At 45.1% G+C, this 17,623-nt stretch overlaps 1 protein-coding gene across 1 annotated transcript; it reads right to left on the reverse strand.

Moving 5' to 3' along the window:
* Positions 1–45: 45 nt before the first annotated feature.
* On the reverse strand, positions 46–9,956 carry LOC121624396 (ATP-dependent RNA helicase DHX8). The gene is made up of 23 exons (XM_041962001.1): positions 9,790–9,956; positions 9,382–9,467; positions 9,192–9,264; positions 8,757–8,848; positions 8,003–8,109; positions 7,472–7,846; positions 7,152–7,296; positions 6,659–6,865; positions 6,442–6,529; positions 5,734–5,831; positions 5,314–5,461; positions 4,618–4,799; positions 4,144–4,338; positions 3,865–4,050; positions 3,568–3,778; positions 3,297–3,478; positions 2,946–3,086; positions 2,687–2,842; positions 2,471–2,608; positions 2,129–2,257; positions 1,658–1,854; positions 1,377–1,556; positions 46–1,276 (listed from the first exon to the last, which is right to left on the reverse strand). The coding sequence occupies exons 1-23, from the start codon at positions 9,896–9,898 to the stop codon at positions 1,057–1,059; spliced, it is 3,645 nt and encodes a 1,214-aa protein (XP_041817935.1). The 5' UTR covers positions 9,899–9,956; the 3' UTR covers positions 46–1,056.
* Positions 9,957–17,623: the final 7,667 nt, after the last annotated feature.

The raw sequence follows: 17,623 nt of genomic DNA on the forward strand, positions 1-17,623 counted from the left end.
AAGACATAAAGGAAAACTTCATCCTTCCACCCCCACACCATCACACCTCCTGCTTCACAGTGGAAACCATGCATGCAGATACTGTTCACCTTCTCTGTCTCACAAACCAAAGATGATGATGATGACGATGACCAGTCCTTGCGTTTGCCTGGGCCTGGGCCCGAGCAGTTCTCTCTCTCTCTCTCGTTGGCCACCCTCAGTACTGGTTTCATTGCAGCAGTTAGACCATGAAGGCCTGATTCACACAGGGTCCTGGGTCGATCCTCATGAGAGCCAGTTTCATCAGTTTGATGGTTTTTGTGACTTCCCTTGAAGAAGTTCTTGCAGACTGACTGACCTTCATGTCTTAAAGTAATCGAGTAATTTACTGTACACCACCACTACCTCGGCACATCACAGCTGGCGGTCTCTGACGCTCTACGAAGGCAAGTAATTCCACTATTAGACTTCTGATAAGGTACACGTGTTAACTGCGAAGCCCTTCAGGTGACCGCTTCATTAAGCTGGTTGAGAGAACAGCCTCCGTCTCAGAACAGTAAAATGTCTGTTTCTACTGTTCGTTTCCACGTACTCAAAGTTCACAACAAAATCCAACAGGCTTAAGAAAATGTAGCATTTAATGAAGACACTGAAAGTTTAGCAAAGCAACAGTCTCTCATACATGTGAAAGTCTCAGTTATAGTACAAACAGACATGCTTGTTCCCTCCTTTCAGTCTGACACCAAAGTATTGACTACTGAAACATAAAGGTGTCGTTATGATTCTATCAGGACCTTATTTGTGCTAAATAAATAGTCCACTGCTCTGCAGAATCTCCTCGCAGAACATCATCGTTAAAACTGCTGTCTCAAAGGACAGATGTGAAGTTTTCTAAAATAATGACCTCCACCTGAACCCCACAGGGGAAAATGTACACCGTGTACACGTTTCAAAGGAGGACTGAATACCCAGCTGGAAGTAGATGATAAAAACTGGTTATCACATGTCCAGCGCCAGTACAGGATGACGTATCTGACTTCACCTCACTGCCAAAACCTTTTTTGTGGGGGTCACACATCAACGGCGTCTGAAGGCGCGAGAGATTCTCCAAGCGTTGGGTTCCTCGTAGCGGTTGTACAGAGGCTCGAGGCGCTGCTGCTTCTTCTGCTTGCTGAGGCGCGTGGGATCGGACACTTTGAAGAAGGCAGGTGAGAACTCCACCAGCCAGCGGGGGTCGATGGTGGTCACCTCCCGCATGTACTCCTTGGTGGTCAGAACCAACTCGTGGTACACGACCCTGAGGAAGAGAGAGGTGGGTTGGGTGAAATTAACTGTGACAGAAAGGACATTTATTTCCTGTTTGGCTGCTAAAAGGGGGAAGCGAGGTGCCGTCGTACCACTCGGGCTGGCGGTTGAACAGAGCACTGGAGGGGTGGATGTATACGACTTGCTGGTCTATCAGGGTGCGGTAGCCCTCCTGAGGATCCTTTTTGGCGGCATTCCTGAAGAAGCCACTGCAGATAGCTTTCTGGACCCGGACCGTGGCTTTGCCACAAGACACCACGTCAAGTTTATGTCTGACAGGAGAGAGAGAGTTCTTATGAAAGATATTCGTGTTATTTCAGGCTACGTTGCTAACATGTACTGTGGTTCTGCCGCGTTATCTGGACAATCGTACCTGTCCATGATGCCCAGCATCTGTTTGCGGATGTCCTGGGCTCTGCGCAGGGAGCGAGCCTGGATGAAGTTCTCATAGCACCAGGGGTTGGAGAACTTGTTGTTCTTCCAGGAGTTGTAAACCGCCAGCAAGGTCAGGTGGTCCCCCTCCGGCTGGTGAAACTTTGCCTTCTTCTGGTCAGCCAAGGCCTGTTTGTCCTTTAACACAAAGGCAAAGAAAAGGGAAATCAGAAGAGCCTGCATGTGTTTTCAACTTGTTCTGTGCCCAGAACACCAATTAATTATTTAACAAAACAGGACCGGTATTAAAAAAAACACAAAACTGGCTAAATGGCAATTTATGATAAACTTTTTTTTATTTTATGCATAGACACAGAAAATCAAAGCTTTTTAAAAATTCATTTCATCCAAACAGGAAAAAATGTTTTATTAAGGTATATTTAAAGTTTGAAGAGGTTTAGTGGTGGGATACTTTAGGCCTGTAGAAGACGTTCTGCACAGACAGCATTGACACGATGGTGAGCATCTCCTCGCTGCAGCCCAGATGGACGGACATGATCAGCATCTTACACAGCATGGGCTCCAGAGGGAACTCGGCCATCTAGAAGACGGGAGCAGAGAGAGGAAACCAGAAAAATGATGACAAGAGGGACGTGAGGAGCGTAACAGAAAAGACAAAGCAACCACACGCTCATTTACAGACACACGTAAAGTTTATTCAAACTACAAAGTGCATAAATGCGACTTGATGGAGATTTTCTTTCCTCTTGGTCTGTGCAGCTGAGGGAAAGCAGCAGGTAGAAGCACTCCTCACCCTTCTTCCCAGCCGAGTGAGTAAGCCTTCATCATCCAGAGCTCCCAGAGTGTAGAGCTGCTCCATGGCTGTGATCAGAGTCTCCATGGGGGGAGCGTCCATGAAGTCGAACGACAGCAGGTCGTTGATGCCCATCGCCTGGTGGACGACACATGAAGATAAGAACACACTCTGTGTTCAGGAAGGAAGCCTGACTGTGTTTGTTTGACTGCTTACCTTCAGAGACAGCACGGTGCTGGCCAGGTTGGTCCTCTGGATCTCAGGTACGTTGGTGGTCAGCATCTCGTCTCTGTAGGCTCTCTCAGTGTAGAGTCTGTAACACTTCCCTGGGCCCGTTCTGCCGGCTCGACCGGCCCTCTGTTTGGCCTGAGCCTAAAACAATCCAGAAAGACCGCTTCAAACACGTACGCTGATACATCAGGAAACACCGGGTACTCCTCTCCTGCAACATCAAATACATGAAAACACATCCTACCTGTGAGATGGGAGTCACCACCAGCTGGTCAATGCCGGTCTTAGAGTTGTACACTTTTTGCTTGACGAAGCCGGGATCCACCACGTAATAGATTCCATCGATGGTCAGAGACGTCTCAGCGATGTTTGTTGCAATGACCACCTGAAGGAAGCCAAAAAGATTCTTCCATATCTGATCCGAACAAAAGCTGAACATGAGATGAGTTTTTGTGTCACCTCGGCCCAAGAAACACCTTAAAAAAACCAAATTACCAGCCCCACAAAAAAAACAGTTTGCAGCACGTTTCCATAACTAGCATATTTATTGACGACCACATATCAAACTTAATAGATTACTGCTGAATGCAATCACCTTTCTGCTGCCTGGGGGGGCGGGGTCAAAGATCCTGGTCTGCATCTCACTGGGCAGGGCAGAATAAACGGGCAGGATGATCAGCTCGGGAACATCGGGCCCCAGAGACTTCATCCGCTCGTACAGGATCTCACAGGCGGTGTCGATCTCTTCCTGTCCAGTCAGAAACACCAGGATGTCCCCTGGACGGAGATGAGGGACAGACGGCTTTGAGATGGACTGATGTTAAGGTCTAAAGAGCACCTGTGTGTTTAAGATGATAAAAGCTCACCTGGAGGCTCGGTCAGATGAATCTGCATGACGGTGATGAGGCTGGCGTCCAGGTAGTCCGTCTCCGGTTCTTTGGTGTAAAGAACCTCCACTGGATAAGTTCTTCCTGGGATGGTGAAGATGGGAGCTTCATAGAAATACTGGGAGAACTTGACGGCGTCGAGCGTGGCTGATGTCACGATCAGCTTCATGTCTGTGCGTTTCTGTACAGTCTGAGAGACAAAAACAGCGTCTCTTTTGCTGACTCAGCACAAATAACCCGACTGAATGCATGAACACCTGACCTCTGCTGTCTCACCTTCTTCAGCAAACCAAAGAGGACATCAGTGTGGATCGTCCTCTCGTGAGCTTCGTCCAACATGATGATGGCGTACTGGCCCAGCTCAGAGTCGATCAGGCACTCCCTCAACAACATACCGTCTGTCATGTACTTGATCACGGTCTCAGGGCTGGTGCAGTCCTCGAAACGGATGGTGTAGCCCACCTAGAACCAAAAACAAAACCACATCAGCCTTTTTCAGATTAAACTAAGCAACTGCAGCTTGATCACTGATCACTGACCACACAGATCACTCACCTCTTGTCCAAGACAGCAGCCGTACTCCTCTGAGACTCTCTTGGCCACCGACATGGCGGCTACACGACGGGGCTGAGTGCAGCCGATCTTCCCCCTGGTGGTGTAACCTGCCTCGGCCAGGTACTGAGTGATCTGCGTGGTCTTCCCGGACCCGGTCTCTCCAATCACAATCAGGATTTGGTTGTCATGAACGGCCTGTGACAGATTACAGACAGCGGATGTTACAAACCTCTCCACCTGCTCTCGGTCCTGTGTTTTTCCTTTAGCCACATTTCTGTCGGGGGGGGGGATTTACATTCAGCAGATGTTTCCATTCGATGCATCTCAAAGCATAAATCTATTTAAGCATCAACATCTGCTTCTTAGAAGATAATCACATTTTCAATAGAACCTCATCAGAATCAAAATTCCCACGAGAAGCCTCCAACTAAACCTCTGACGTCCCCCTTTGGGTTTGTTTCTACACTGACGAACCTGAATGAGCTGCTCCTTCAGCTTGTAGATTGGCAGGCTCTCCCTCTGCTCCAGGATGGAGAGCTGCGTCTTCTTGCCATAGGAGGCCTTGTTGCCTCCGAAGGCATGCTTCTTCCACTCTGGGATGTCGTTGGGCATCATGCCAATGCCTCTCATGTTGGCTGCAATCTGCCGCCCATCGGCTGTGAAGGAGGAGGAGAAGTGTGCTTGAACATGAAGACAAAAGCTGTTTAATAGAAACTCATCCCATCTAAAGCTACATCACGAGCAGATCTGAACGGTTATGGCAGGATGATGCCCACCACCTCGGGCCGTGTCGAGCAAATCGGCACTGAAACATGGAAAGACTTTTCATCCGGCCAGATGCGGGCTGCAGGAAGCCAGATAAGCATCGCCAGTGCTGGCGAGCCTGAGGGGTGTCTGCCGTCAAAGAGCAAACCTCATGTCTGACTGGGCTGTAGTTTTGATTAAAGGGGGGAAAACACAGCGATTCCAAATCAAACTTTAAGTGCCGAGAACAAAAAACTCAAATATAAATTCATCCACAATCTGCAGACAGAGGTTAAATTGATCAATATGTTAATTTCATGCTGGCAGATGCTTTTATGGCCACGCTCTGGTTTGATGAATCGTACTTCAGCATCAACATCTGCGACGTAGAAATCCATTACACGCGCACATTAAGTCATTTCTTACCGTCTGGCAGCGGGTCGACCCAGTGTTTATTCAGCCCCATGGGGATGGAGTCCATCTCCGCCTCTCGAGCGGCCTGCTTCAGCTCTCGTCTCTCCTTCGCCAGGGCGCTCTGCATCATGGCGGCTTGAGACAGAGAGCCATCTGGATTCTACGGGCGGAGGGAAACACAGGACCAGAAGTGTGCATTTACATACACTGAAAATAGATGAGTTATTTCTCCAGATGAGGAAACTCGTCTAAGAGGAGTTGCTCTATTCAATTTGTCAGCTTTCTCCTTAAATTACAGGCGAACAATGACGGATGAAATAAATGATATAAAAATGAGCTGTCTGAACTGAACGGCATACTTCATCTGAGCTGTCATTCAGTGTCTGTGTATTTAGTCGGACAGGTGAGAACACCTTCAGTCCTGTACTGTACCTTGACTATCTTGACAGGGCTCATGTCCATGCTTTGTTTGGTGTGTCCCCTCAGGAACGGCGGTTCCTCCTCGACCAGCTCAATTTCCAAATCTTCGTCTGAATGACAGAGAAGCACATCAGTGAGCAAGCAGTCTACTCCAGATCATATCTCATAAGAATATCTCTCTAAGAGTCCACGGCCATGCTAGCAGCTCTGTGAGGCTGTGCGTGGGCAAAGTGTGGCATTGAGCTAAATGCTAACACTAGCATGCTAACATGCTCACAACAACAATGCTACCATGCTGATGTTCAGCAGGTCTGATAATCACTATGTTCACTAGCTTAGTTTAGACTTTTAACATGATAATATTTGCTAAGCAGCATTAAACACTAAGTACAGTTGAGCCTGAGTCTTTGGTCTTCGGTCACATGACCTGATGGTGGCCCGAGACGAAAAGCTAAGGGACCGCAAAAGTTCGAGCAATTAAGCCTGCGGGTAAAAAATCTCTGCCAAAATTCAACCCAACAAGCTATCGATGGAGACACCGACTCAAATTATTTTTATTTTTATAATTATGTGTTAGAGGCTTTTCATTTGTTTTTTTTTTAACAACTTTAAACGTGCCAACATTGTTTTGTATAACGTGAAAGCCAGTATGAAACACATTCGTAAGAAGGACTTGTGTTACTGAACTGGTTCTTTGACAGGTGGACAACAATCTCTTACCCTCTTCATCATCAACTTTAGGAAGGATCCCTGTCTCATCATCAAAATCAGGGAACTCTTCTTTGGACAAGACGTTGGCAGCGATCATCTGAGGGCAGAGAGAGAGAAGAATTACAAGAGACAAGATAAGCTTTCAAAGGGACGTTTTCTTCCTCAAAGACTGAAGCAGCTTCCGCCGCCTCGAATGTGTGCAGAGATCCGTCCTGTATCGACCCACCTGTTTGATCTCCCACTTCTCTGGGTCAGAAATTTTGGTGAGCCTCTTGCGCTCCAGGGTGTCGTCCTGCTCCAGCTCGGGGGCGTGACCCAGGTTCAGGTTGCTTGGCCGGTCGGGGTTCCTCATGGAGATCTCCTCCCCTCCGTCTGGGCCTACGTTTCTCCTCCTGTTGGGGTTCAGGTCTTCTCCTGTCTCCTGGTCCACATCCTGGCAAAGAAAGGCGGAAAAGATGAGGTCATTTACATTTCTAGCTTTAAGATAATGATAAAATGTCTTTCCAAACATCTCTCATGGCTTAATCACCAATTAGTTTCTAATGACTCACTGGCTTGAACGATGACCTGCTTTCATATACAGTAAAGGGAATATCAGATTAAAACACACACAAACAAACAAAGACATCTGACAGTCTTCCTTCTGAATTCTGCACACAAATAAGTTTGAGTTAATGTACTCTAATGCAGACTAATCACACAGAGACTGTTCTTCTTACCTTCATACTGAGGCTGGTCTTGGAGCCAGTGAATGAGAGCACCTTGACTTTGACTCTTTGGCCTTTGCTGACAACGTCAGCAACGTTGGCCACACGACCTTCTCTACGCAGCTCAGAAATGTGGACCAACCCCTCCCATCGTTTCCTACAAACAGAGAGCAGAACAACAGACTGAAAACTGCAGTTCCTTCCTTATGCTTCATGCACGATACGTCACACCCTGAGGGCAGAGCTCGGACTGATCCGGTGTTTCATTAGTAACCGGTATGCCACGGTGCCGTCCTGCAGCTAGGTCGATGCTGTGAGAACTTCATACTGACCTGAGTCCCTCCAGCTGAACAAAGCATCCAAACTGCATGATACTGGTGACTTTGCCATTGTAGATGTCACCAACAGAAGGCTCCTCTGGTGGAGGACGGTCCACATGTTTGTCCTTCCAGCGGTCAGAGTCTCTGTCTTGGTCTTTTCTAGGACTCGGGGAGCGCTCAGACCAGCGGGAAGATTTGTCTCGTCTTTTGCCGCGATCTCTGTCTTTGTGCCGCTCGCGGTCTCTGGAGCGAGACCTAGACCTGGAGCGAGACCGATACCGTCTCTTCCTGTCCTTCTCTCTGTCTCTCTCTCTATCTCTGTCTCTGTGTCTGTCTCTTTCTCTGCTTCTGCTGCGACTTCGGCTGTGGCGTCTGCTCTTCTCTGACCTGCGAGAATAAGCAGAAAAAGTACAGAAACAGCGCCAGTCACTGTTGACATTAATTAAAAAAAGCTGAATACATACATTAAACTTTAAAGAAAGCAGATGTCACACAGATGTTTCCATTTCAGGAAGACAAATAAAAATGTGATCGGCTTCTTACCTGCTCTTGCTGCTCTTTGAGTCTGACCCACTGACACTGGGCATAAACATCTCCAACTCTTTCATAGCATCAGCTGCTACTTTCACATCATCTTCATCCAACAGCCTCTGAGAAGGCACATCAAACAAAAAATTTACAGCACACCATCTTTCAGCTTTCACTGGTTAATATTTACATTTACTTTTGATTCTATTCACAAAGGCTGATGTCAACATTAGACGTAACCAAGGTCAGGTTAAAGTCAAAGTGGTCCGTTTTTGGAAACAAGCAGGTCAACTAAAATGAAAAACATGCTGCACAACTATTCTCCAGAACACTGGGCTTCATTCACAAAACATTTTCAGAAATCTTGGCTTCACCAGAGAGGTGTAGTCTTGTTTGTAATCCCCCTGAGGGAGGTGAACAGAGATGTACAGAGTGCTAGAATGCGTAAGCTTTGTGTGCAAAGGCAGGCGTGTTTCACCTGGCTTGCAAGGAATTATTTATCACATTTTTTTAGCGTTTTGGGCTGCCATCAGTCACAGACAATGACATTAAGTCCTCTCACCCCATTTAAGCACAGCGTCCTCCTGACAGATTGCCACAAAGAGTACTTATTGTCTCTTTTCAGGTTTAATTCTACGTAACTAAGCCTAACAAAAACCATCAGTCCAGCTGTAAAGATCTTGTTTTGCATTCATGGTAATGGTGAAATTACAAGTCAACAGACAACAACAACAGACACTTCTACAAATAATGTGTTAAAGTCACGTACATTTGGCACTGGATCATTTGGTCTACACAGTGCAGGAAAGAGCTCCTTCAACCTCTCCTTCTCTGTTTTCGGCTTGACCAAAGCCTCGGAAGCTGAAAAAGGACAGTTTTTCATTAATTTGATTCTTCCCCAGAGACAAATATACAAGGAGACACCGTATAACATCATGTACAGGGAAACTACAGATGTGCCGCAAATTTAAACAACATACATTTTATAGAATTTCAGGGGGAAAAGTCTCTCAGGGTAAAACATGCTTTTCGGGGCTAAATAAATTAAACCTAAGCAATGGTCAAAACTATTCGTACTTGCTTCAGTGTTAAAATAAAATGCACCCCTGTACAACAGAGAAGCTATTAACAACCCTGAATATTTGATCATCTTTTCTGCAACGGCCAACAGAGTATGTTGACTAAGATGTCACTTTTAACTTACCTTTACTCGTAGATGCCTTGGATGGAGGTCGCATAGTCTGAATGAGCCTGAGCAAATTACTGATGAGAGAATCCTAAAACGAACATTGGAAAATTAACCACAATGATTAGCGCTAACTTAATTCCGAAGTTAGCTAACTGTTAACATTAGCTTACATCATTGACTCTGCGGGGTTTAGTGTTGAACCTACTGTGAATTCGGCTCCGTTTTGGAGCAAAAGAGCTTTGAATCCATCAAAGGTCGGTTGTTTTTCAGCAAGGTCGATGACAAATTCAGCTGCGAAACGATGAAACAATAAATTATCAGCGAACAGGACATTAGCGGTAAAGTTAGCTAACTCGTACTTACTAACGTTGATCGAAACCCACTCCAGCATTAAAAATCGATTCTGGCAATCTCAAGATGTTAAGAAAAGACCAACGATCTTGTTAACATTACACTTTATATGGTATCAGTGCGGAAAGAACTTAACTATTGGGAAAACAAGCCACTTTACAGTGTAAACAAATAAAACTGTGGCTAGCTATCAACCCGCTAGTTAGCATAAGCTAGCAAGTTAGTCAGGCCTGTTTGATTAGAGTGGCCACAAAATACACACCTAAATCTTTGTCACTTATTCCCAGATGGTTGTCAAGTTCCGTGCAGACCTTTGACACCAAAGACAAATATTCAAGCTGTGATAGCTCGTCAACTCCGCCGTCTGCCATTCTCCACGAGACTTGTTTTGTTCAGGGAGCGTCGACAGCAGCAGACATATAGGACGTGAGCAACTTCCGTTTCTGTTTCGTACGCGCACAAACGTGCTTCGCTATTGGTTTACCCCATCCCCGCGTCACCACTACGGTCGTTCCTCTCCTTGCCGCATGATGGCGCTAAAACTCCGAACAATTCATTTACGATATAAACACTAGTGACGTCTCAACATGTGTGGTTTTTACTGTTAAATAACAATTCGTCATTTGGGTTTTGGCAGCAGCAAAATCCATATTTTATAAAGCAATTCTCAAATCAAAACGTCTCTGACAAAGAGAAATAAATATATGACCTATATATTTTTTCTGCCTCATTAGGCTCCTGGTCCTTGTTTTAGAAATTGTACATGGCTAGTGTAAATATTTAATGCATATTTGGCAAAGATATGATTATGTGTAACATCTTATACAACTGTGTCTAAATACATTCCTACATTCTGTAGCTCTGCAGATATCAAGTGTAGCCATGTTGTCTAAATAATTTGTTGCAGTACAATGAAGAATTTATTTATTCTGATGGGTTTAACATAATTTAGATGTAAAAAAAAACATGTCACTCATTCCATTTAGCTTGGATGTAACCAAAGTGAGCCTCACTGTAAGGCCACAAGTATGTGCACAGCTGTATTTTTGGTCTTGTGCTGATTTTCATGGTTTAGGCGAGTTCCAACGAAGTCTAAATCTTAAAGCTACCGCATAAATAGTGTGCTTCCAGCTTTGTGGCAAATTTCCCGTTTCAATATGACAATCCTCCCATGCAAAGAAATGAGGATGATAAAGACACAGTTTGCCTAGCCTGACTGGTCTGCACAGAGCCCTGAACCTCAGTTACAGCAAATCTCTGCAACCAGGCTCCAAAATCTTCCCTGAAGTTTAGAGGCTGCCACAGCACCATACTGTATTAATGCAGAATGAGAAGTTCAACAATCACATGTGGGTGTAATTTGCAAGGAGTCCACATACTTTTGGCCATGTAGTGTATATCAGATTCTTAATAGGAGCCACAAGAAGCAGAATGTGGAGCAATAGCAAAATGAATTAAAAAAACACACAAGACCTATGTACTCTGGCTTCTACTGTGCAGTTTAAAGCAATGAATCAAAACGTAAGCACTAAGTGTTCAAGCTTGCATGGAGTTTTTATCTTGGCCAGAGCACAAAGTGTCTCTACACGCAGTCCTGATTCATGACTTTGTACTCACTAAAAAGCTTTTGACTCATGGAGACTTGGAAGTTTTTTATTGAGGGAGAAGAGCGGACCAGTAAATTAAGGCTGCAGACATATCGGACCACTTTGTGTGCTGCCAGGGTCGTCATAGCGCACCGTATGAGGTGTGTGGTGTTTATATTGGGAGTACAAGCTGGTATGCAGGACGTGGGACACAGTTTTCCTGCCGTCGTCCTGGGATGACCCTCCGTATAGCTCCCAGCACATCCTCCACTTCCTGAACTCGTCTTATGTGCACACTGTGTGCTTCTGCTTGTATTTTAAGAGCTCATGCTTTGTGCTAATCTTTCTGTTGTGAAAGTCATTGTTCTCAGTTTTGCTTGTTGTAAGACACTTTGGCACAAACCCGGTTTATTTTTGAAGAGCTCTATAAATACATTTGTTTTGGCCTTATGGAGCCTTCCAGACACACACACACACACACACACGCACACACACACATGCTGTCCTCTGTACGTTTACTCTACATATTTCCCTCTGTCGGGGCCTAGTCTCTCCCCTCAGACCCCCTACCTTTAATCTCCTTAATGAATTTAATCCTCATTACTCAGCCATAAACACACCACATATTTTACAGACTACTGCTTAATTCTGAACCGGGGGACCTTTGTTGAGTTCCTGCATGATTCTCATGTCACCCCACCTTTGAAATTGTACCATTTTAAGAAGGAGTTAACCTGAGATTGCGTCTGTTGCTGCAGAATGTCACACTGGATGAGCACTGAACCGCTGTCATCTTTGGTAATTATGTTTGCTTCACTTGTCTTTCCTCACATTCCCCTTCTTGCTTGTTTAAAAGCAGCATACATTTATCCTATGTTGACTTAGACAGCAATGGATTCTCTCAGAAGAGCTTCTGTCCCAGGAGGTCGCTTTCCTCAGTCCTGATCTTCTCCAAGTTGATGCCTTTTTTTAATTTCCAAAGTATCCTGTAACATAATTCATGAAGTAACTCTAGAGTTAATAAACACCCCAATCCTTCACAGATAAGATTCATGTAAAAAAAAAAGCTGCCAAAAGTTCAGCGCATATACACAACAAGGCCAAAAGTATGTAGACACTTAATGTTACACCACGTGGGACTGTCAAGCATCTCATTGAGGCAGTGGGCATTATTCTGCTGCTACAGCAGCCCCCACTCTTCTGGCTTCATTTACCACCACTTCAGTCTCATGTGGAATTTAACAGCAAGAAGATATTGTTTCACGTTTAAATCAATTAGCGGACCCCCCCTTTAATATCAGCGTTACTGTAAGTTAGACTCTACATTTCACTCTGCAGCTTTCCTGGGTTTTTATTTGGATTTTTATTTCACATAAAGCCAAAGACGCTGTTACCTGTGGCTATACTGCTGCTTTTCTCTGTTTAAGGGAGGTGAGTTTTTTTAAACATTAGAGAGAGGCTAACTGTTTCCCCCTGCTTTCTCTGTCTATGCTAAGCTAAACCAGTCCCCGGTCCTAGCTCTGCGTGTATTTCCAAAATATCAGAGTTTTCTTCTCCCCTTAAAGGGCCTGGCTCAAACCGTGAAACACAACCCCAGACCGAAAGTGGACATGGTGTCCACAGACTTTTGTCCACAGGGTGTATTTGGAAGTGGACGAAGTGTCCATTTAAACTAACATTGAGTGAAACAGGCGTCCTGCTTCAATAACCCAGCCTGCGTCCATCCACACTGGATCCAGTGTTTATCAAACGCTGTTCTTCCCTCACCGTTCCCCCGTGTGGTGCAGGCCTCCAACATTATGTACATACTTTCAGCGCTGTCCTCACCTGACCATGGCAGTTCTCCCACTCTGCCGTCCTCACCTGACCTGATTCGAGAGGAAGCGGGGAAATGTATGGGCAACGGGAAAGGGAGGGGTCGGGCTCGCGCTTATATAAGAGGCCTCTAATGTATACAGACCACATGCCACGTGCACGGAGCCGTCCTTGATCTTCTCAAGAGTTTATACATGAAGAGACCGAGAGCTACCGCTGGAGCTGATCCACCTATATTCTTTAGAAGGGGAGAGTGTGTACGAGAGAGTGAAAGGGACAGAGGGGGGGACGCGGGGGGAGGTATTAGTCCTGTCTCCTTTGGGTCCCAGCTCTTGGATTTGCACTCTTCTGCTCCGCTGTCCCTGTAAACACACATGTTCATGTTTCCTTTCAGCCATGTTTGGAGGGAAGAATCCACACTGAGGTGGAAATGAGGAGTTTCGCTGCTGGCTCACATGCACGGAACATGTGCAGGACACCGTATACTTTATACTTTGTGCAACTATGCACATGAGGAAAAATCCAGAGGAAGCGGTTGGAATAAAAAGAGCCGTCTGCAAACAGTCTTTGAGATTCAACCATATACTGCAACTGACAGCGCAGCTGGCTGCATGTTCTCCTGCTGCTGAGTGGAAAATTCCTGTTGTGACGGAGCATAAAGTGTGTGTATGTGAGAGGGAGGGAGTGTGTGTGTGTGTGTGTGTGTGTGTGCATGACACACATGAGAGAGAGCAAAGAAGGAGGGCGATCCGAGGGGGCTGGGCTATCGTCCAAACAGCTAGCGAGGGATTGGTTGGCGGAAAAGCTGCCTTTGTGAGATCACAGCCCCCACAACAGCTTCCACCCACATGGCGGACTTCATGTGAAAAGATCCACCCTGCCTCCACCAAATTCAGACCAAACTCTGCGTCCTGCAGGAAGTCGTTCACACGTCCTGCCGCTCACTCACAGCAGCCACACACCTCTCTACAGTCAGCCTTTCCTTTGTACACCTGCAGCTACAGCCAGAGTTCACTCATTTCACCTTCAGCAATCATCCTGGGGGCGAAAAAAGGGTGGGACGACGATGATATCACACAACTTTTATCCTGAAGAAAGGCAGTATTTCAAAACAAATACCTCAAAGCTCACAATCTACAGGAGTATTTCAGCGTCAATCCAGAATTTCTTTCTGTTATTATCTGTAAAGCTGAACTAATCAATATTTTTATCACAGCAATGTTCAGCTGATTGCATTTAATATGAAAACGGTCATTGAGAGTGACAAACCCAGAACTATCAGCTCACTCTGGAGCATTTTGGTGCCTTTTAGCTCATTGTTTTTGTTTCTTATAATAGTAAAACACTGACAGGAAACACAATGAACAAAAGATTTAACTACATTTCCTTATAATATTTGCACACTTGTACTCAAGTAACGTTTTGAATGCAGGACTTTTACTTGTGGAGGAGTATTTTCATAGAGTGGTATTAGTACTGGATCTGAATACATCCTCCATCAATACTTCCTCTGTCGAGACAAAAAGGTAAATAGTCTTTAAAAAAAGTTTGATTTGGTGGAGGAACTTTGCCGCTCACATCCTTTGTTATTCACTTCTTGTTGTTTTCATCGGATGCTTCCTCTTACTGTGTTGTTTCATATATGATGTATATATATATCTCAGACCCAGCGGCCACAGTTTGCACAAACATTTGACACTTTCAAACCTCCTTCAGTTATTCACAGCTGCGTCTGAATTTGCAGCTGCAGGAGCCATGCCGGCGTGTGCAGAGCTCAACTCTTGCAGGAGTTCATGTTTATTAGTTGCAAACTGAGTTCACTGTTCATAGCATGAGCTCGTGAGGCTCTAACATTCATCAGCTGGTCAGAAACACACGTCCAAACGAACGCTAGCGCTGCTTTGTGTTTGCTGGATGTGTAAATACGTGTTCGCCTACTTCATGCGGTGATATTGGGTCGATGTTGTAACGTAGCTGGTTCTACTGCCCCAAGTGGCCGAAACATTTATTAATGCTGCTTTAAAAAGGCAGCACGATGGATTTTATTCTGCTGTTGTAGATGATTTGGTTGGTGGATTTGTACTTTGGCTTATCCTAAAGCTTAAAACAAAATGTTTCCATTAAATCTGTTTCCTGTATGTTTATCTGTTTCTGCAGATATTCATCTATCTCTTACATTTCTCTGTTTGACCAAAGCTGTTTTTCTTAAGGTCTAATAAAAGCTGACATCTTCATGAGTGTGTGGTCACAATATTCTCGTCATGCTTTGGCCACCAGATGGCGATACTCTGTCAGACTGGACTTGTCGCTCTGAGTGACCCCTCATAACCTGTCCGTCACTGAGACCTTTACTCCACATCCTCGTTTGTTTTCTTCTGTCACAGGTCAGACTGGATCCTTGTTTGAACAAGAAACTGAAAACTCTTCAACCATAAATCTCATCTCATGTGTTTCATTTTTTTGCCTCACAAGCTTTCTTGGAAAGACACATGACTCCATATTTGTACTATCTGAGTTTAAGGTGTCACCACGGAGCGACAGGCTTTCCACAATTTGCTGAGCTGCTCGGCTGCTAACCTTAATCCAAATTGCCCCAACTTGCAGCAAAAGCATGTAGCATAAACCCATGACACGAGGATTTACGGGCTAGGTGTAATAATGTTTGATTTTTTCCAGCATTTCTGTAAAACAGCACCAGCTGGAGCTCACTGAGGGGCAACCACACATCACCAGCAGAGATGCACAGAATTTAGCTAATTTTTTTCCTTTTGGACTCAGCGTGCAGGCCCACAGCCTTCCCATCTGTGACGCCGAATCACTCCGGCTTGAAGAATTAGCAGCCGTGGCATCGTGACCGGCTGTCTCTCACTGGGAAACCTCACAGCACTCTGAGAGACATCTGATTTGATCTGTCAATAAGTCGGACAGGATGTGGTGTGACATGTGCTGATGAACTGAGCAGTGCTGCCAGCGCCTGTCTTTTCACTGCGACGCTGATTCGACCAGACAAACCTTGTTTACTCCTCATTTAGCCATTATTCCAGCCCACCGACTTTACATCCTTTTGCTGCATGCAACTGTTAAGAACATTGTTTTTCAATTATGCAAATATTCTTCACCAAAGGGAGGTGCTTGCACACCGCTGGCAAACACTGTCCTCAATCTAAGCAGGATTAAGTGCTCTTCTTGGATTATGGTGCATGGGCACATTTACATTTTCATCTGTTATAACTGAAACCTGCATCAGGAGTGCAGAGGATGTTTAAGAGAAGTGTTGATGCAGCGGTGATGTGCTTTTCATCTTTCACATGGACATGACTCAGAGTCAAACATGTAAGGACAGTAAAGCATCACTCTGATGCTTTTGTCAGGAATCAGGATATTTAGAAGATTTCCAGCTATAATCTTTGATCTGGATAATATGGTACAGTCGTGGCATTTATTCCTACGCACAGAGACTCGAGACCGCATGTAACAGAGACAATGAGGTGATAACAAGAAAAGGTTTTTGTGGGTTTAATTTATTAGTCCATTAATGAAAACCGTCCAGCACATGACGTAGCTGGCTGGAGAACTGAGAGCCAAAAAGAGCCAGTGAGATGTAAATTTAGTCACATATTTATTACATAAATATATAGTAAAATAGACCAGCGACAATTACCATAAAAATATCTTCCTTTAAAACCCTGACCATAAACAAAGGTTTGAAAATCACACATTGACATTTACAAACACACTGATTGTCTGGACCTGTCGTAAGCAGCCCACCACAAAAACCTGACATCACACCACCCACTGGACTCATGTCGGGAGGAGGAGGAGGTAAGAAGGGGGCGGCGGGTGCTCAGGAGCGGCGGGGGATTGGGTAATGGCGGGGGGGGACAGGTCCAGGTGAGAAGGGGCTCGGTGTGATGGAGGCGTGGGTGGTGTGAGAGGAGATCACAGTAGATATTCGGATGTTTCCTGCGCAGGTGTGTGTCTGTGTTCATTGGATGTCCTGCGTGTTTGTTGCTCCTGTGCTTCCTGGAAATGAATCCTAAATATTGTTCCTTCGCTTTGTCTGTGTCAGCGATTAATCTGAGAGTTAAACAATAATTATTATAATATAATAAAAAATAACTGAATATTTATTGTCTATGTTTATCTATTGTCTGGACCTGATACCGGGAGGCGGGGGCTTCTTGCATCAGGGTTTTACATAGTATCCTGTACTAACTGAACAAACCTTTAAATACTTTAAACTACTGTGTGTTTTACCCTGAAAATACAGATTATGTGGCACCTCTGGATAGAGACAGAGGGAGGGGGCTCTGCTCAGTACAGTGAATGGCATGTGTCTCCCTGTGTCCTCTGTCCTGCAGGAGACTCCAGCCGGGGGACGTACCTGCAAACTCTGTTTCTGATTTTACGACAGACTCTCATCTGGATTCCCTTTGGCTTCTTTTGCTCTCTAGAAATCTCCCTTCAGCTTGTCCTGATCTGGGACCGTGATACCTGTAAACCTGGATGTTTCAGCCACTCACAAGATCCAGGACAGGAAGAATGTTGAAAGTACGAGCTCTCGGGACGGAAGGCACTCTTCTTAGTTTCTTAAAAGTTGGTTAAAAAAAGGTGCAAAGTAAAAAAAAAAATCTACTTACTCGAGGAAGGGCTCTAATGTCATATACGTGTGATGTATTTTCTAGATCCTGGGAA

This window comes from Chelmon rostratus, chromosome 21, assembly GCF_017976325.1.
Source record: "Chelmon rostratus isolate fCheRos1 chromosome 21, fCheRos1.pri, whole genome shotgun sequence".
NCBI classification, from domain to species: domain Eukaryota; kingdom Metazoa; phylum Chordata; class Actinopteri; order Chaetodontiformes; family Chaetodontidae; genus Chelmon; species Chelmon rostratus.

What these genes read in the sequence shown, in the direction of transcription:
- LOC121624396 (XM_041962001.1), bottom strand. Translation starts at nt 9,898, where the DNA reads ATGGCAGACGGCGGAGTTGACGAGCTATCACAGCTTGAATATTTGTCT. An exon ending in TGGTGACTCCCATCTCACAG is followed by an intron (nt 2,843 to 2,945) that starts GTAGGATGTGTT and finishes GGATTGTTTTAG; the next exon opens with GCTCAGGCCAAACAGAGGGC. An exon ending in TTCAACCGCCAGCCCGAGTG is followed by an intron (nt 1,277 to 1,376) that starts GTACGACGGCAC and finishes TCTCTTCCTCAG; the next exon opens with GGTCGTGTACCACGAGTTGG.